The following is a 20,391-nucleotide window of genomic DNA, read 5'->3' as shown; positions in this document are numbered from 1 at the left end:
TTATTTAGTGCAATTAATAAACCATTGCAGTGCCAATATATAGTTAGAACCACTCCTCTTATTAATGAGTGACTTTATGAGAGATTGAGAGTTGGTAGCAAAACAGAAATCAGTTTTCTTTTGTAACCAGTGGAAAAAGAGTAGCGAACTTATCATTTTCACAAGATACGGCTGTTTGTTTGACCTAAGTTTACCAAAGGCTGAAAATAATTTTGATTTCTAATCTCATACACCCAAAATCTCCTCCTCGTTTTATGTAAAATAAAACCAACTTGAATTCGTTCATTATACACAGAGTTGATTCTTACATAGAATTAGCAATAGTATGTTTTTTCTATAAAAATAGGAAAATGTTATTTACTGATTTTCTAATTTAAGACTATTATTTTTGCATGCCAAAGAAATTATTTCGGATTGGCTGATCATCCCCGTATTATTCTACTAGTTTATACATCCGAGTGTGAGGATAGGCCTATATGGTGGGCCCACCTGAATATATTGCTGTTGGTTTTTGTAAGAATCAGAGTGACGGACTAAGCGTCCGAGCTTCTTTTTTTTTTTTTTTTTTTTGGGTAAGTAATTTGGGGTTAGGCAGACCCCAACCAGAATATATTAAAGAAAAAGGAGATTACAACCGAAGATAGGATTTTCCCGAAAAATCCTCCAAGAGAATTACAGAAGGATCAGGAGGAATGAGATAGCTTTCCCTATCGTTTAAAGAGTAAATACGGTCATTTGGTTTTAGATTTTGCCAAAAGTCCAATTATACCGAGTTGACTCAGCCTATGGTATATATGTAGATGTAAATGGAACCTTTTTCTAAGGGCTTTTCTCTGGATTTTGAGTCCAAAGAGGCCAATAATCAGTATTCGACTCAAAATTGAAAACAAACATCACCTTCAAGGCCAATAATCAGTATTAGACTCAAAATAATCCCTTTTTAGACTTGATAACCCCTAGGGGCATTTTGGTCAGGTTTCCCGCAAATTCCTTTTTAGACCCCCATTTATAATTTTTCGAAAGAACGACCCCCACCCCCCATTGGCAATTCTATTATTTTGGTGTCCCCATTTGCAACTTTTCCTTGATTAAATTGTCAATGGTGTGGATTTTCTAGGCAGAACCCTAAGAAGGCTTGATGGATCAAGGGCTTAACTTCATCCGGTCGAGGTATTCTCCATGACATGGATCTGGCTTAACTCATCTTAATAATTTTTTGAGGATATGATTTCTTTTTATTTTTGAAGGATATGAACTCTTTTATGGTCTTTGAAAATGATATGATCCCATTTTATTGAAAGTATGTTGATCATCATTCATATAAAATATAGATTGCTCCAAGGGAAAAGCCACAGCTGCCCAAAGAAAATTTTATAATTGGAAGAGGACAGATCCAAGTTGAAACCACTATAGTAACGTGTATAAACCCTGTGACAACCATTAGAGTAACGTGTTGAAAGTTGAAAGCTTCACAATGTTTTAAATCTACATATTTATTTTTCAAAGGTAACCTCATATTGGTTATCTTTTTCAAAGGGGCCATCATATTTATTTACTATTCTATAGGTTTCTCGTTCCAGGCTGTTACAATACCCACGTGCATTTGATTTGCCGGAATCAGAAGTTGGAATCATTATCCTATTCGGTAAAAAATAAATGAACGGAATCAATGGGCAGAAATGACACCAGGGTGGAATTAAAGGTGGGAAAATACTGGAACCTGTTTCCAGCCGAAGTAGTACTTTGATTCTGCCCTGGCCGGAATAAAAATTTTATTGAATTTTTTTTCTGAATTAACTTACTATAATTTTTATCTATTTCCTTTCAAGGCAATCAGTATTATTGGATACCGATTCTGATTCCCGATTCCAGCAATCCAAACGCACTAAGTGTGTGCGTGTGTTCTTCTAATAGCACATGAATAAGCATTTTTGTGTACTGTAAATGAAGAATAAGACGCATCTGCGCCCAGTCGAACAATGAAAACCCATAAATCATATAACTTTAGAACCCAAAATCACCAACTTGGACACCTCTCTGGATATTTTTCAGCAGTCGAGGCTCTAATTGCATATCCCAGAGCTGTAAAACAAAGTTTGGAAAAGCATATCAGAGGATAAAGTAACAATGATGGGAAAATCTGTTTGAAAAACTTCATAAAGAAATAAATACCAGAACATCTGCTGATAATCTAAACTAACTTAGACTGTGCATCAAGAAAATGATTCCATTTAAGGTATCAGGTATGTAATATAAGAACAGAACCTGCAGGATATGCTGTCAGATAAAAGCTTCTCGCAAAGTCGTGGGAAGCTTTAGTTCAGGATCAAATTCACTAAGAGGAGAGAAAAAGCCGTCCACCATGTCTTTTGATACTTGTCCCAAAGATGGTGGATCCCACTGCATATTTTAATCACAACCATAGTCAATTCAATAGCTCAAGCATGTCATAACAGACATAACAGTTGATACCTTCGGAGTGAAGTCCTTGTCCACCAAACGTGCCCGGACACCCTAAAAAGACAAAGACAGAATGTATTAAGGAATGTAACGATTGAACGATCTTCAATACAGGTAGTTGTAGTGTCTACCTCGCAGAAATCACCCGAGATACGTTTGGAGATTCCATGGAGTGACATCCGATACTCACGGACTAAGCATTGGTCAAGATTCTGATATCTTCCCTCGCGTATCTATATCCAGCAGAGAATGCAGGTCAAATAATTATGTAAGCACGCAATAAAGAAAAAATCCAGTAGAAATAAATGCTAGTAACTCACCGATCTTAATGAAACTTTTAAGCTCAAGGGTGATGCTTCTTTTAGTTTCTTAAGTGCTGAAATACAGCATTCATCATGTGACCTAGCTGCCTCACCTTCCTGAGCAGGTCAATTATAAACTCAATAAAGTTGCAAAACAAGGTCAAAATTAAGTAATTAACTAATGTTGTGAAACAAGAAAGATGTCATGTGTTAACGTGCAGAGAAACAGATAAAACTGTAAGATTACAGTGTTTATTTTGTGGGTTGAAAAACAGATTGCGAGATTAGTGTTTATTTTGTGGGTTGAAAACAGATTGCAAGATTAGTATTTATTTTTCAGTTGAAAAACAGAAGAAACTTAAAAAAGGGATTTGCTAGGGACCATCGCAGAAGGCATTTTGCGGACCGGCTGTTGCATGAGAGCAGTCATGCTCAAATTGTGTTTTGGGAAACAATGTGAAAAACAGATTGGAAGATTAGTGTTTATTTTGTGGGTTGAAAAACACAGAAACTTAAAAAAGGAATTTCCTAGGGACCATCGCAGAAGGCATTTCGCGGACCGGCTATTGCATGAGAGCAGCCATGCTCAAATTATGTTTTGGGAAACGATGGTTTTTTAATATCTCCAAGGAGACACTAGTCAAGGAACCACAACTTGAATTTTAAGGACCAGAACAGAAAATTGTTGCTTAGTGACAAATAGAAAAATAGTCAGAACCTTTTTTTTAAAAATGAAGACAATGCAAGCCCAAGGGTGGTTGCTGAGTAAAATAGATAAGTACTAATAAGCTTTGGCATCCATCAATCTAAACACTGGCTCATTGAATCTCATGAAAGTAAGAGTGCATGGCTGGGTAGAGCCTTGGAAACGAAAAGTCAGAAATTTAATTAGATAAGAAAGAAACAGGCCAAATTTTACAATCTGAAACACTTGTAGAGCTTGCAGGTTGGTTGGTTTGTTTCTCTTCTGGCTCAAAGGGGAAAGATAAATATTGAATGGCTTTGGATGAATTTGGATTAAAAAAAAAGTAAACATCTGACAAAGGTGATGTGGAAATGGAGCTACGTAAAAGGACGCCAACTGTGGGGGAGATTTATGGTGTCTTGAAACTCTCCTTTGCAGAACCCACACAAAAGATGCGGCTTTCCTGAAAGTAGATCATGGATGGAGTCTAAAGGAGATTGAGTTGGTGGTGCTGATGAGCTAAAGAACCTCGCAGAGGGTTTAGTTTTCTGAAAAGAACCACTGTTGTTCTGGTATTTGGCAGTACTTACTGGCACCAGATATGTTGCGGAGGATCTACTGTATAGCATTTCATGCTTGTGTGGGGAGATTCGCTAAAGTTTCAGTTCAACTTTCAGAAAGGTTCTGTAAGTACATCAACAATAATAAGAGTCCAGCGGAGGAACAGTATGGTGCTACAATCGTTGGTGAGGGTGGGTTATTGATGGTGTCAGGCACATAATATCAACTCAAAGTGAGGGACATGTATCAATAGCTAGACAGAACATACTGATGGGACTTGAAGGCCAAATCCATCTGTCCTACTTCAAATCAAGTCCACTTGGCTAAGATTCTTAGGTCTTTCCCAAATATCTAACCTAGGATTATAGGGAGACGACAATTGAATCAATTGTCGTCAGTCAATAATCTGAGTCACTGCAGGATATTACAATAATATAACAAATAAAGCTATTTTTATGTCAAGATATTCCTTGCTAACAATTTTATAGAACTTAATATTTCAAATGATATTTACTTTTCTGCACTTCTTAGTTCAATCAAATCATAGAATGACTCAGGAGTCACAAAGTGTCCCTGGGTCACAACTCTGTGGTCATTCACAACTGACGAGTTTATGGAACTCCATTGATGATCAGAAATGCTTACCAGAGAATCGATAATTTCCTCAATCGTTTCATGGCCAAAACATTTATCAATAATCTCTATCCTGAATAATAACAGGAAAGAAAAAGGAAATTAGCATGTTGCAAAATAGAAACACTATTCAAAATACACAACTTATATTTGTCTCCATTTTACAAGGAAAGAAGAAACTATGGCGAGAAAAGCCATTCCCATTGCAAGAAGAGAGGAGAAATCTCTACATGTGGGATGAAGCCACAGGACAACAAAAATAACCTTGTCAATAAAAAAGATGTTAGCACCATAGACTTGAATAAAAGAAACCTTCAGCCTTGATGGAACAAATATACGACATATTATTCTATGAAACATATACACATAGCTGAAACTAATCTCATTTTCTCTTTCTAAATTTATCTATTTTGTGTCGCCTTGAATACAAGTAGAACATATCTGCATGTATATGAAACGTCCAAATCAGAAAGCAACCCCCTCATCCTCTTAAAAGGTTCCATTTGTCCAATAAATTACAAAAATGCACAATATTATTTTTTCAACTGATTTATTTACTAATCACTAAGAATGAGTTATTTTATTTTCTTCACAATACCATTATTTTTGGAGCAAAGTATTCAGACTGCAGTTAGAGAACAGAAACGGAACAGGTTCAAATATTTCTTGTTTTCTAAGTTAGGACCTTCTCAACCATGAACCATGATGGTTTTGTTTTTTCTTAGGCAGATAACCAATTAAAATACATGGGTATGTACATGCGTAATTTTTTGTTTTGAAGGAAAACGAATTTCTTAAAGAAAACATTCTACACAATACACAAGAGGGGCAAGGCGTCCCAGAGGGAGGGTATATACAGCAGAACCTCCCTAACATCACACCCACTGCCCTACTAAGACTCAAACTTCACTTCGTCTGGTAAATTTGAGTTGACAATCACCACCTCTTCATTCTCCGCTCCTCTTTGCCTAATTTACCTGGTTGGTCAACCTCACCATATGTTGAAAATCTAGAGATATTTTTAAGCATAGGTCTCTAATTTCTGATATAATGCCAGCTAATTTCCAAGAACCCATTGCATTGCTTTTAGCCCATGCTATGATGTTTGCCTAGTCAACTTCAATGATTAAAGGGCCCTTCATATAATTAGTGAACCATCTCAACCCCCATAGAAGGGCTCTTGCCTCCTCATTGGAATCACAAACGCCTGCCAGTCTAAGGACAATAGTAGCGTGTGTCTGTCTGAATCACGAAATAAGGCCCCAATACCCGCACGCCCAGGATTACCTTTTGAGCTGCCATCAAAATGAAGCTTAACCCAACCAGTTGGGGGAGGCTTCCACATTTAAGCAGCTTTCATCTCCATAAATTTTTCTTTAATAATAATTCTCCATTTTCTAAGTATGTTTCCCATAGGGCATCAAAAGAGAGACACAAAGTAAAGAGGTAGATTAACAAGATCCCATCTTACCAGAGTTATCATTCCTGCCAAAGAAAGAAAACTATTGTTCAATGGAGAAAATCTCCTCTCCACTTTTTTAATGACCGGATCCCAAAAGATTTTAGGAGGCCGACAAAAACACAGCGAGATCCCAACATAGGAGTTTGGAATAGGACCCTTCTTGCAACCAAGCATCCGGCGAAACGACCCTTTCCTCTTCACTTAAGTGGACCCCATCATCACAGATTTAGAGAAATTAGTCCTATGACTCGAGACCGCCTTATATCAAAGAAGAGATCACTCGTTTATAGGAAGGTCATGCCTCAATTTTTCCAAGGGACCTGCATCAGCTATTTGGGATTTAGAGAAATTAGTACTACGACTCGAGACCACCTTATATCAAAGAAGAGATCACTTGTTTATAGGAAGGTCATGCCTAAATTTTTCCAAGGGACCTGGATCAGCTATTTGGGATTTTGAATTCTTTTCATGAATAAATAGTTCATTGATTCTCTAAAATATGTAAAAGAAGCATCCAATATGTATAACTAAAGATGAACCATGCAGTTATAACATGTGAGTAATTCATGTTACCCATATAATGTAGATACTCGTTCCTAGAAGATACAATATAAGAAAATGGCATCTGCATGTGCCAATATTCTGAATAAAACAAAGCCTTATCAGGTGGTCTAAGATTTGAAGGGAAATCATTGAAACCTTCTGCATAAAACGAAGTAATATCAAGTGGGCTAGGACCATTTCCTACAACAATGTTGGTAAATTTGTCTTGTAATTTTGGATCACCGTCAAAACTTCATGAACCAGCATGGCACTATTGTTTGAAATTATGATTATGCATAGGCTATGTTGCATGGGTATGGGTATGAGTGTCTTTTTTTCCGACATTGGTAACAAGTGTTGAATTAGACAAACTTCAAGGCAAAAGATTCTTCAATTCCGAAATATATTTTAATCAATTCTAAAATGTTAATACTCAGATAATGATATCACTATAACAAGTAATATAGTGGTAAATTAAATAGGTTAAGTAAATGTGTCGTTTTATGTCCGCACAAAAAGCTTATTATCTTGATGGATAAAAATCATAACATGTGCTCACTGTAAATTTGTATTAGTAATATTCAGAATAAAATAGATAAAAGAGGTGTAGAATTGTCGCAATGAATCCGTCACAAAAAGCTGTTTTATGTCCGCACAAAAAGCTTATTATCTTGATGGATAAAAATCATAACATGTGCTCACTGTAAATTTGTATTAGTAATATTCAGAATAAAATAGATAAAAGAGGTGTAGAATTGTCGCAATGAATCCGTCATGTGTTGAAATCTGACACGGGTAGGCACTTCACCCAACAAGAAGAGTCCATGTAACAAAGCATATATGACCGTGATAACAAAAGAGGAGTCCTAAAGATTGGGCGGAAGCATAGGGACAGAAAACAAAAAAAGGTGGAATGAGAAGTACCTATGAAGGACACTCCTCTTATCTGGATAGGCAAGATCGCCATATTGGTCGAGAGAAGATTCTATGACAGATGGATCATCTGTAATCACTTTACCAAGTCGTTCTTCGATCAAACCAAGCCTCTGTTAAAGAGACAATGTTATTATGTTGCTGAGATAAAAATGAATTAGAATGTGGAAATAAAATCCAAAAGAGTTTAGGAGAACAAACTGCATTCAGTGAATAGTGTGTAGCAAGGCCACATGCAATCATTTCCACTCCATTGAGTTTTTCCCCTGTGAGAGCCAAGTATTCTCCTACAAAGTGAACATAACAATAAAAAAGACAAGATTTTGTAAAGCAATGACGGAAAAAAGCCATTCTGATGCTTTGCAACAATACAACTCAGATAGGGATATAAAGTTACAGTCAAATGAAACTTTGTAACTCAAGTATACGATATTTTTATTTTTTTTTGGAATAGTAAACTCAAGTATACGATTTTTTTTATTTTTTTGAAATAGTGTATGATAATTGAAATATAGCCATATAGTAGTATAATATAATTATTATAAATACATCTCAGTAAAAACAGGTGAACATGAAATGTTCAGGCACCAACAGAATATGTGGACATAAACATGCAAACGAAAATATAATTGGAAAAGAAATAATAAACATACTGGAACCAAATAGACAGAAGGGTGCACGGTTCAAGAGTGGAAACAATGATATAGGCAAGAAAAAAAAAGGTTAGAGATTGGGAGAAGTTGATCGAGGGGGAATTTGGATAGAGGCAAGAAAAAACAAGGAGAATGGGAAGCCGAGGCAACTCGTACTTGATAGCAGATACATGTGTATGTCAATTATGCTCGGATACTATCACCAAGAATATTGTATTTTTCTGACATAATTACACTGAAGGTGCAATTTACAACTTGAAGTGTACTACTACGTTCGAGTGTTACTCCGTGGTAAAAGTTAAAGCAAGTTGTTTGTTATCTCAATAGCTCATATATTTTGTCTCTGTTGCCCCCGAGTCCATCACCACATCTGTCAACAGAAAACAAACCTTTATCCTTCATACTCTCTCACTCCCTAACCTTAAGAGCGCACTCCCCTACACAATTAACAAGCTCTTTTCCCACCACAACCACAAGATTTCCCTCCATCAAGGTTTTAAATTTCGGATTCCGTTTTGGTTTCGGTGGAAATTTCGTAAAATCACAGAAACGTATCGAAACATACACAAACGAAAAAATTTTAAGATGAAACTTTGGAAAATGCTTGAATAAGCACAAATACATACTTTGAAACCATCGTATAAGCAAGAAAGCCATCCATAATGACTTAATCACATCGAACACCTCCTAGTGACATGCGTTGTCGCACATGTCTGGAACATTAAAGTCAATAAAAAAGTACAGTGTAACGAAGTATAAGAATAGTCTCCCCTCCAAGGACCCAAACTCTGACAATACCACATGGAGTTACAAGGTATTATTGGTACTATGCCGATTTGACGTCCCATGCATGAGAACGATTACTTTGTTGCACAGTTCAATGATGCTGCCTACCAAATATCATTCTCAACATTAATGAAATGAAATGAAATGCAAAGTAAAATGGCTTACAAAAAAACATTTCCCCTTTCTATGCTTAGTAAGATACTCATCATTAGTACGATGCATAGGTTTTGAAATGTAAAATTCCTATGACTTAACATTGAAATGAAAAGTGGGCCCACTTTCGATTCATCTAGGAAGGGCCCACAAATAATGTTGACAAAAATTAAAAATCTTAAATGTTTTTCAACACAGTTTTCCAGAAAATATTCCACGGAAAAGCAGGGAAAAAGTGTTTATTTGATATGCAATGTTTTTCTTTATTTATAGTAGATTAGGGCAGGATTTTTTTTTTAGTTTTGAGAAAAAATAGCTATACACTGTAAATCATAGCATCTTTCCATTTATTTATTTTTTGGTCGTTTCAACCATTTCGGTCGAATTTTGAAAATTTCGACAGATAATGACATGGAAGGAAATCATTGAGATTTTGTTTAGGTGAGGATGGAAACAGAAACATTTCAGCCGTTTTGTGTTTGTTTCAGTGGAAATTTAAAACCATGCCTTCTATCACAATACTCTCACAATTACTTTGGGATGATCATGTCTCTAGCGCCAAGCAATGATATCCGTATGTTTTACTCATATATTTAGCTTCGCTAGAAGGAGCCCTTAACACCAATATTTACAATATGCTCACTATAAAACATCCTATACAAGAACAGATAACTCGTACTGATTAGAGTGGGAGAGTCATGACAAGAGGTGCTTTCATTGGAAGACAGCACTGGAATGCACCAGGAAATTTAATCATATTCCAAAAAATGCGAACAAGATAATGAGAAACGTTCAATGTCAGAAGTTGTACGCAACCAAGAAAAGTAGACTGCATCAAAAATTGCAACGAGCTGTATCTGATACAAAAACTTACCAAGATAACCAGGTAGATGTGAAAGGTAAAAGGAAGCCCCAGCATCAGGATGGAAACCAATATGAGTTTCTGGAGTAGCAAAAACCTGTAATTTGTCTGATAATGTGAGAAGACATTAAACTGGACTTCAACCACTAGATAAAAATAAGAAAGGTTCAAACCTATAAACATCGGCGAGATTACAACACAAAACTGACATTCAAAGTATTTCATTTCCAATACCATGGATAGCTAATTCGATGCACAAATCATTGGGGAGATAAATACAGCACAAAAGCAACATTCAAAGTATTTCATTTCCAACACCAAGAATATGTAATACCGTGGATAGCTAACTAGATACATAACGCATTGAAGCCCTGAATCTGGAAGGCATATAAAAGAAAGAAATGTAAACATGCTTGAGAAAATGAACTAGAGCATACATAAGATAGGGTGAAGACACCCATGAAAAATCTGAATAAAATCCTTCATACAACAAACAATAATGACAATAATAGTTCTATTTTTATCTTTAAAAAACAATAATAGTAATAGCCAAGAAATCTGTGAATAAAAGATATAGCAAAAAAGGGTAAAAACTTCCCCTCATGCTATATAAAAGATGATGATTATTGTCAATGAGTGATTAATATTGATCAGGTCCTAAAACTTTCATAAGGAACTTCAGTAAAATTCTGGGTAGTCAATAGACTCAGTAAAAATGGTACCTCATGGTAGCTCGACCATAAATTCATTCTCTGTTTTCTAAATTTAATGAAACTACAATCCAACATGTTTATTGCTCCAAAAGATTAATTACTGCAATTTTAATGGCAGTCCTACCAAATGGCATTTGTATTTAATTATAGAATATGCAACTGCACAAAATGATGCCTAACAGATTTGTAATAAATAAATAAACAATATACGAAAGCACGACTGGGAGATGCTATGTTACTAGAAATATGCAAATAGGTAAGACTTCCTCAGTGGATGGCAACAACCATGTTTACATATTTCTGGCAGGAAATTATCAAAGCAATAAACAAGATCTCCGTAAGATTGCGATTGATTTTTTAATCACCAATGCACACCTGAACATTCAGTAGAGCAGCCTAGCCTTCATGTACAGGTATGTTTCTAACAAGGGTAATGAATTACAATTAAATAACAAGTTAACAATCCCGAACCCTTCACAAGCATAGTAGTCATAAAAGAACCAAGTCTTATAACACCAAAATGTTCCCATTCTTCTTGTTTGTCACAGCTATGTGTTTAAAGTTGTCGATGATGCTGTGATATTAACTAGAATTGTCATAAAAATGAGAGGACAGCACAATGCTGAATTCGTATCAGGATTTTTTAAGGAAGCGAGAAAATTAACAATTCAAGACATAGATAAGTACTTCTAAATATAGATTGATGAAAGCATACAGTTTTATCAGTTGCCACACGGAAGGTCCCTGGAACTGAAACTCCAGCTCCACCACCCATGGTAATACCATCTAAAATAGCCACCTATATGGAAGCCATTAAAAAAAGAAAAAGAAACGTTAATGTACTGAGCCCAATTAACAAGGCAGAGGCAATTACAAAGTCTCAAACAATTCTTTAAATAACATCAGAATGAAATACGAGCATCATTGTGCTCATCTTAAGAAAAAACAATTCTTTAAATAACATCAGAATGAAATACAAACAACATTTTGCTCATTTTAAGAAATAAAATCTGGACAAAAGTACACAATGAGTAAATACAGAATAGATGAGTAAATGGCAGTTAATAGGAGATCCATTAGTTCACCATACTAATGCAGTTACCTCACAAATTTTGGAATTCAAAGCAAAGAAGCTTAAACCTAGCTTCAGACTAGTGATTCATGAAGAAACTTTGAAAGGTCCCAAGTAGTAGGCATAATCAAGTACTTGCGTAAGGATTTCTGCTGAAAGAATAGATTTGTCCAAGCTTTCATGATTTTGGTCGTCAAAGTCTCATAGTATCAATTTTCTCTCATGAGAACTCATCTCCATCTTCAATTCATATGGAAACCCACCCAAATCACTTCACCACATTTGCCCATAAAAAATGATGCTAGTGGGTGAGAAGCCCCATCGAAAAGGATTTCTAGTAGAGAGATTAAGTTAAAAACTTCCAAATCTGCAGCTTGAGTATTGGAATCCACAATTTTTAAAAACACATAGAAGCCCATTCAAATCAGTTCATAAAATTGAAGCAAAAATCATCAAAAATAGTATTAGGGTGATTTTGACCCACGGCTTGGCAGAGCTTTCAGATCTGTCAAGAGGTTGGCCATATGGCTGATGGGGCCGGCATTACGGTTTAGAAGGGAAGGGATTTTGTCGTAGTCACACTTTGATGACTCCTTGTAACTCTTTGGTGAAGATAGATGAAGAAATGGGATTAGATCTAGGACATACTGTATCTAATCCTGCCATGACACGATATGGTTTGTTGTCTTGTGATATTAAGGAGACAAGAAGAAGAAAAGAAGAGAAAGATGTCATGGGAATGAGAGAGAATGCTCCCATTGTGGGACATGCCCTATTTTATTCACTTATGTGTAATAATAACATAATGACTGAAATACCCCTAAAGTGACATAAATACAAGGAGATGCACCATAAGACCTTGACACACCATTCAAAATGAACTTAAACCATGCTACTTACAACACAAGCATCTCTCAAAGCTTTTGGAGGACTAGAGATGCATCGTGTTTGCAAAATAGTTGGATGCATACAAACTGAACATTGACAAAGCCGATAAAAAATTTATGGAATTATTTCAACTATTTATATCTAGAATGACAAACGCTAAATGCTCAATACATGACATGTCACCAACCAAGTATTGTGCATCTCTGATGGAACCACCTCGTGCTCTAGAACTAATTGCATATTACAAAACTGATGCTTGAAATGTTGAATATTTACTCACATGTGGCTTTAAATATGTACCAAGTACGTATATGAACTTATATAACGTCCTGAAAAAATCCTTACATTCTTCCACCTTTCCTGCATAAAAATGAGGCTATAGTTTACAGGATTGATTACTGAGAAGCATAAATCCAACAAAGAAAGGTAATGTTAGAAAAGACGTACAACTATAAAGCTAGAACTAAAGAATATGAGTTTAATGAAGACACCATGATGTCTCATTTCTATCATAATGCAACAATTGGTGTTAAAAAGTAAAAGAAGAGTATGATGTGAAAGTTATGAAGATAATAAAATATGAATGGATCGCAACCAAGAATAGGTCCGCAACTCTGCATAGAGGCCCAAGGGTACAAAAACACTAAAAAACACGATTCCCTACTTAATCAAGACTGAAATGTCTAACAGTCTTAGCAATACATTATATCCATCATAATGCCCAGATTGCAAACTCCAATGAAGAACATCATCCAATAGAAAAGTTATCTCAAGATGCTGCCTTGGTTATGGGTGCAATCGGGCAGCCTGACAAGCTATTTGCACCCAAACGTACCTTATAAATGGGTGGGCAGCGTATCAGGCCCATTCACTTCTTAACAAAACCAATGCCCATGCATGGCCTGCCACCCATAGGATTGGGGATGACTATATGCATTGTGGAAGGAATAAGTAGGTAGCCCGATACTTGACACCTGCCAGTTACAAGGTAAGTTTGGTGCAAATAGCCTGTCATGCTGCCCATTGCCACCCATAGGATTCGCAATGACTATACATTGTAGCTGTAGTAAAATCTTGTCAATGCATAAGTAGGTAGAGTAGATGTGTTTCTATGAAGGAAGAGTAAGGCCATAGAAATACCCATTAATAATAAATTTGAACCACATTAATAATTAGTGCACAGGCAATCCAATAGACCACAAATAATGAATATTGGAATAAGTGATGATCATTAGACAGAGAACATCTCCTCTCAAGTAAAGGCTTCTAGAGGTTGATGACTAGAATGAGGCAATCAGATATTTTTCCATAGAAACCAAGGAACACAGGTTCATAAATACAAGAACATGAAAATACTCTACATTTCAAGATCAACTTCAAAATTTCTATGACACATCTCTAAGGTTTTGTTGGATGGAAGTATTGAAAAAAATAAAGTCCAATTACGTAACAGATGTGTTTTGTGCAATTCTTTCATCGCAAGTTGGTAAGAAGAATCTAAGATGCTGCTCTAAACTGGTTTGGGGTGAACTGGGTTTTCTCAAATACTAAACACTATTTTGGAAGGTTGGAGGTGTTGTCACCTTGGGAGAGCCAAGTCTTCTGATCTGTCTCTCCATATGCAGGGGAGAGAACAATTTGGAAAGAAATAAATCACAGAAATTTTCATGACAAAAGCTAATTAACCGGCGAACTAGTCATTGGTATCAAATTCTTGATTGTTACGTGGCGCTTGTAATGATAGAGTTTTAGGTACTAGTAATCAAAGATTTGTTTAGAAATGGAATGAAATTGAGGAAATTAAGCCTTATTGGGGCATGGCTGACTATTTGGAAAGAGTGAAACAACAAAGTCTTCCATCGCATGTGATGCAGTGGACAAAATATTGGAGTTCAAATAAATTTTTTCATGATGATTTTAGGGGTTGTTGAGATGTAATAGCTAGTGGTAGATCCTTGAGTTCCAAATTAATAGCCAAGTAGCAGCCTTCATTTGTTGGGATTTTTTTTTTCTGTTTTGAATGGCTAAAATTTCATTGAAGAAAAAGACCGAGATGGTCTGATTACAAGAGCAAAGAAAGCAAAGGAGAGACAATTCAAAGGTACAATGAGAAAAGCAAAAAAAAAAAAGAGCGAAACACAGATGTTAGGGAGGGGGAGAAAGTAAGAGCACCCCTTCCCTGGCCAGCGTATCCGCCACCCCATTAGCCGTCCTCCTAATGTGTCGGAAGGAACTAGAAGAGTTTCCCAACAAGTCCTTTATCTCCTAAAAAAAAATCGGCAAATCTCCAGGGGAAAGCATGAGATCCACTCAACCAGCAGTTAACATTCAAAGAGTCACCTTCAAAGAGGATCCCGTCTCTTTCTCCAGAAGGAAACCTGATGGAGGAAGTGCACGATTCAATCAGGTCGCCGAAAAGATGCCACCTATGTCGGTCTGGAGAAGAGCCGTTCGGTTTTGGACCTCTTAATCATAGGGATAGCCGGAAGATGCCCATTTCTAGGGCCTGTCAGCTTAAAAACGGACAAGGCCGTGATGTGCTGTGTTTTACTAGAAGACATAGAAGAGGCGAAGTCGCCAGTGATCGGAGGGTATAATTGGTATACAACCCTGGCTCTCCAGAAATATCTTTATCGCCAATTTCTGGGCTTGAGGCTGTGAAACCTTTGCTTGGGATTCAAAATTCTCAGTCTGAGATGCTTCAGAATCTACCAAATGCTTTGGTCTGTTGTCCTCTGTTGGAGTTGCAGACTTTTGACATCTCTGAATGGGCAGGGAGTGATGGCTCAGCCCTTTCACCAGGTACGCACAATATTGTTCGTAATTTTCATTATGGATTTCGTTCTCTCCTTTGTGAACTGCAGGTCTTACAGCAAGGTTCAAGGGCTCCTATAATCTCTCACAATTCTCCTGATGTGTCCTCTAGTCCATACCCCTGTATAAGAGAGTTAAAAGATGCAGCCTTCATTTGTTGGTAAGCTCGAGAGTAGCTTTGATTACTCACCTTTTGGAAACTCAGTCCTGACAGGAGTAGGTGGTATCTTTACGTATCACGAAGTATTGGAAAGTTTGGCGTTGTGAAAGAGTTAAGTGAAGTTGAGATCCTTCGGTGTGTTTCATCATGGTTTGAAATTATCTTTTTCTGTGACTGGAAGCTCATTGGGGAAACTGCTCACTAAGGAAGTCGCGGAGAGAATCCTACAGAAATGAAAGTGACAATGAAAGTTTCTGTGGAGGGGATACTTCCAGAGATAATCAAAGGATGGCTCAGACGCCCCCTGTAGAAGACACCGACCATTGTCCCGGGCGAAGTACAATCTGCCTAGGACAAGGTGCTGAAGGGAAGAACAGAAGTGACTGCTGGCCAGAGAGCAAAGAAGCTAACCGGGAATCCGACCTCGGTGGAAGGGAATTTGCATAATGTGATTAGAGGGATTTCTAGAGGGTGCACGTATCCTCAGGTATAAGCATACCAAAAAGAGGAGGCTCTAGATATCTTCTCAACATTGGATGTTCAGTTCCACCATGTTTTGAGGGAAGCTAATGAGGTGGTGGATGTTTTAGCTAAGGATTGCGATTTGTCGGGGTTTGTCTGGTAGTGTGAATGGGGAAAGAATTACTTTTTGTAGTACTTTTTGTTCTATATTGCGAGGGGCTTTTTTTGTTTCTGTTGTTGTTGCTAACCATCTCAATCAAATTGTATGTTTTGGGCTCTTTGATAAAAAAATTGCTATCAATATCATTAAAAAAAAAGGGATTGAGACTGCTGAAAGTAAGCTTATAAAGGAGATGTGAGGACTAAGTGGCTTTCACCTTGCCCTAGACTATTAATTTTGTTAAGTTACCAACTTCTCCAAAAGCTTAAGCTGTTGGAGAAAGGCGTTATTTATCTTTTATACTTTAACACTCCCCCGCACGTGTGGCCCACTTGGGAAACACGTGGCACACGTGGTCCCACTTTGGGCTGACCATCGCGTGTTGATTTTTGCTATCCGGGAGGTTTGAACTCGAGACCTTTGGCTCTGATACCATATTAACTTACCAACTTCTCCAAAAGCTTAAGCTGTTGGAGAAAGGTGTTATTTATCTTTTATACTTTAACAAATTTCAATATTGATGGGTGCTTGTTGAGCAATCCATAACCAATGGAAGTGGGAGTGCATTTAGAAATGATAAAAGAGAGAGATAGTAATGGCATTCTCAGGCCTTATAGACATTAAGTACTTAAAAGAAGTTGAGGATAGAGCCCTTGTCACCAGGTTGCATGCTTTCAAACGATTTTTATTTTTATTTTTTATTTTTTTTTTTTATTTTTGGCGGGGGGGGGTGGGGGGTGGGGGTGGGGTGTTAGCTGACAGATTTCCTATTTGCATGCGCTTAAAGACTAGTGATGTAGTGGGCTGCCTTACTAAAGAAGGTGCAACTAGAGATGTTTTACATTTGGTCTCCTTCTCTTTCAATATTGCCTTGTTATTATTTAAAAGGGAGGGGGGGATTATAATTTGAAGCTTCTTTATGCTGGAGGTTAATAAGCTAAAGACACTTCCAACCCCAATCTTTTTAAAATAATACCCAACAAGAGTCATGTGTAAAATAGCAACCATATAAGGTCGGTCATGAGGCCGAAACCCAAAACATATTCCCCCAATGAACTTGATCCTAAAATTGGAAACCAACAAGTTTATTCTCAAATAGTGGCTCCATATTGTTTTCAGCAAAAAACCTTACCAACATGCAACCATGAACCACTTCCATTGAACCAAAACATAGTGGTCACTTCCACTTGCAGAAAAACAATGTGTTCTCACACAATGAAATTCAAGCACCCAAAGTCTTGAGGACTATTTAAGACATATAAGGGCTCCATGATTTCACATGCCTTATAGTAGATGATGCAAAATTCTTCCTTTTTTTTTTTTTTTTGAATGGTAAAAACTCTTCTCCGTTATACATTTACACCAGCCAACCCCAAAACAGTATTAGATGGTGTAATTGATTTCCATATTCATTGTCTGCATAAATTCCTCTGATTTCAACTCAGAGGAGCTTGCTAGGGTAAGATCATCGTCTGATCACCTCATTTGTTTAAGACTTTAAGGATTTGACCTATAAGCTAGCAACATGGGCGGAACTGTGGAAGTGCCAAAATTTACAGGTTGACAGTATGGGTCCCCTTTTCAATCCTAGGAAACTTCAAAAGGCCAGCATGGTGTTACTAAACCTTAGATTCCTAGTCTAGTATTCAACAAGATGTGCTTCTTTGCACTCAGACAACTTGTTAGAATTGTAATGAAAAAATCAACAGATTAATAGCTAGTATAATTGAGATGGAGAATCACAGTCATCAAGAAAATATTTGTGGTGCCAAACTTTTGAGTTTTCATCCATATGAGAATTAAAACATTTTTGCTCAGTTCAGAGAAATGAGATGAACAACAATGTGGATGTGAATATCTAGAGCCAGCAGAATCTTAACCATGTTGGATAAACTATTTACACGTATCTCGGTCTTAAGCACTTAATGTAAATTGTACTCTTTCATTTTATCTTTACTGATGAAATTCAACATATTGGAAAAAAAAAAAAAAAAAAAGGATACACATTATACCAAAAACAGGAGAAATAAAAACAATATGAAAGATCAGCGATTGTAAGTGTCGAATACATTTCATGGTCAATCAGCAACATTCTCTCCAAGTCACAACCTTCATTGTCATCATACAGTAATGGAAATGAAGGGCATATATTAAATCAAATAAGACAAGCTAATCAAAATACCTTCATTGAGTAATCTATAAAGGGTGACAACATCTCCACCCGCACAGAACGCTCTACCACTGCCCTTCAGAAATTCAAAACAGAAGCTAAGTCTTTCTCTTACAATACATAAGGGTTTAATCAGGGACAAGAAAAAGCACGAATATCCAAATTACAAATTCCTGAATTACAAAGAATAAGGACTCAATTCTAGAAAAAACAGGTGCTTACCTTCATTACAACGAAACCTATATCCGGATTCTCTTCCCAGGATTCGTACAGTTTCTTTAACCGAGCCCCCTTTAAACAAACAAAGAAAAACCTACCACATTATATAATTTAATAAATGGGTATGGTTGAAAACATAAAATGAGTAAGAAGTGTACCATAGAAGTATTGAGAACATTGAGAGAAGCTGGTCTATTGAGAACCGCAGTCCGCGAAGTAGCTCGGCCTTCTACTAGTACCTAAAAAAGAGATGGATATTTGAAAAAAGAAAGAGAGCGATGTTTCAAAGAAAATAGAAAGTGGGTTTTATAAAAAAACCCACTTGGTTTTGGAGGTCATCGTTCTCGGCTTCGCTAGGAATAGCACAGAGATTTCTGCAGTGAGAGAGAACCCTAGGGCTGGGAAACGAGCGCTTGGTTAATAAGGGGATGAATTTCTGCATTTTTTCTCCAAATGCCCAGGTTCATCTCGGCTTTATAGAGAAGGAAATGGGCTCGAATGTGATTCGGAAGAAATTGAGCGATCATTTTTTACTAAGGAATTTCGTGGAAACGCATTTCTCCTCTGACTTTTGCATGAGAGAACAGCCACACAAGCTTACTTTTCCTTAGATATTGTCTTATTGTTCTTATTGATTTTGGGTAGATGTTCTCTCGTGCGAAAGTCAGCCGTGAAATGCCTTTCCGAGTAAATCCCTAGCAAATCAAGTCAAGCCTATTGCACTTGGTCCCACCCTCATTGATGATTCTAGACCTTTGATCGAGCATCTTGAAATATAACGTCTTTTAATTTTTATTTTCAGGTTAGGATCAACCTATGGAAATAATTTTTGATGCACAAATAATATATAGGATCAACCCCCGATAGATCGGAGGGTTAGGATCAACCTATGGAAATGATTTTTGGGGCACAATCTATTTAGGCTGTGGCCCATCTAATTGACGGTTTGGATCATCCTATGGTGTGGGCGGGTCATACCGTACTTTTAATAAAGTGACAGTGCGATCTGATAACATTTCCCTTTAGTTTTTACACATTATTATCTTGCCACTAAGATTTCTGTTTGGCACGGACCGGGGACTATCTTTGATGGTCTATAAGATCAATGGTCGGATCACAGAGCATACGTGCCGATCACATTTTTCATACGAAAAACATGAACGAAAAGAAATATAAGTAGAGGCCACTTGTTCAGTGATCCAAAACGTTCACGCGATGGGCCTGTGGATAGGTCTACACCTAAATCCACTCCCATCTAGCACTTCTAAGTGTCCAATTTGTAAGGGCTTTCTTGATGAATGTAGACCATTGCATTTTTATTTTCTCACTGTCTATTTAGGCCCTGCTCTTTTAACATTTTGAAAATTGGATGCTCGACCACTAAGGAGTACAACTTAAAATTGGATACATCCGGCTAAATTTTGGATTCTTTTAAGCACAATTTTTATTTTTTGATCTGTAAGCTGGGGTTTTCACGAATCTCTGATTCTCTGTCATCCCCCTTGGCTTCACCCAGGTATTTGTTAGCTTTAAGGAGGAAGAACTACACATTTCATTCACAGTATAATCGATAATGGAGGTTGTGGCTAAGTTTGCTGGCGAGGTTGTGGGTGTCATTCCACGAGAAAGCAGGTGAGGTAGTGCTTTCGCCGGACATCCGAGAGCTAGCGGAGGAGGTTGTGAAAGAGTGTGGTGGCTAA

At 37.0% G+C, this 20,391-nt stretch overlaps 1 protein-coding gene across 1 annotated transcript; it reads right to left on the bottom strand.

Moving 5' to 3' along the window:
• Positions 1 to 1,871: 1,871 nt before the first annotated feature.
• On the bottom strand, positions 1,872 to 19,194 carry LOC143876558 (small ribosomal subunit protein mS47-like). Its single transcript, XM_077378266.1, has 15 exons — positions 19,014 to 19,194; positions 18,850 to 18,930; positions 18,695 to 18,763; positions 18,485 to 18,548; positions 12,987 to 13,066; positions 11,462 to 11,545; positions 10,046 to 10,130; positions 7,781 to 7,866; positions 7,571 to 7,692; positions 4,654 to 4,714; positions 2,781 to 2,879; positions 2,592 to 2,693; positions 2,473 to 2,514; positions 2,266 to 2,400; positions 1,872 to 2,082 (listed from the first exon to the last, which is right to left on the bottom strand). The coding sequence occupies exons 1-14, from the start codon at positions 19,131 to 19,133 to the stop codon at positions 2,281 to 2,283; spliced, it is 1,215 nt and encodes a 404-aa protein (XP_077234381.1). The 5' UTR covers positions 19,134 to 19,194; the 3' UTR covers positions 1,872 to 2,082; positions 2,266 to 2,280.
• Positions 19,195 to 20,391: the final 1,197 nt, after the last annotated feature.

Source organism: Tasmannia lanceolata, unplaced genomic scaffold, assembly GCF_043159265.1.
Source record: "Tasmannia lanceolata isolate RefF3 unplaced genomic scaffold, GAP_Taslan_0.1 ptg000005l, whole genome shotgun sequence".
In the NCBI taxonomy this organism is placed as follows: domain Eukaryota; kingdom Viridiplantae; phylum Streptophyta; class Magnoliopsida; order Canellales; family Winteraceae; genus Tasmannia; species Tasmannia lanceolata.
The sequence above is the reverse complement of the archived record's forward strand: the minus strand, read 5'-3'. Positions and strand labels throughout refer to the sequence as shown.

Coding starts and splice junctions, on each gene's coding strand:
- LOC143876558 (XM_077378266.1), bottom strand. CDS start 19,133: ATGCAGAAATTCATCCCCTTATTAACCAAGCGCTCGTTTCCCAGCCCT. Junction 7,693..7,780: donor CACACTATTCACTGAATGCA/GTTTGTTCTCCT, acceptor TCTCTTTAACAG/AGGCTTGGTTTGATCGAAGA. Junction 2,515..2,591: donor TCTCGGGTGATTTCTGCGAG/GTAGACACTACA, acceptor TTGTCTTTTTAG/GGTGTCCGGGCACGTTTGGT.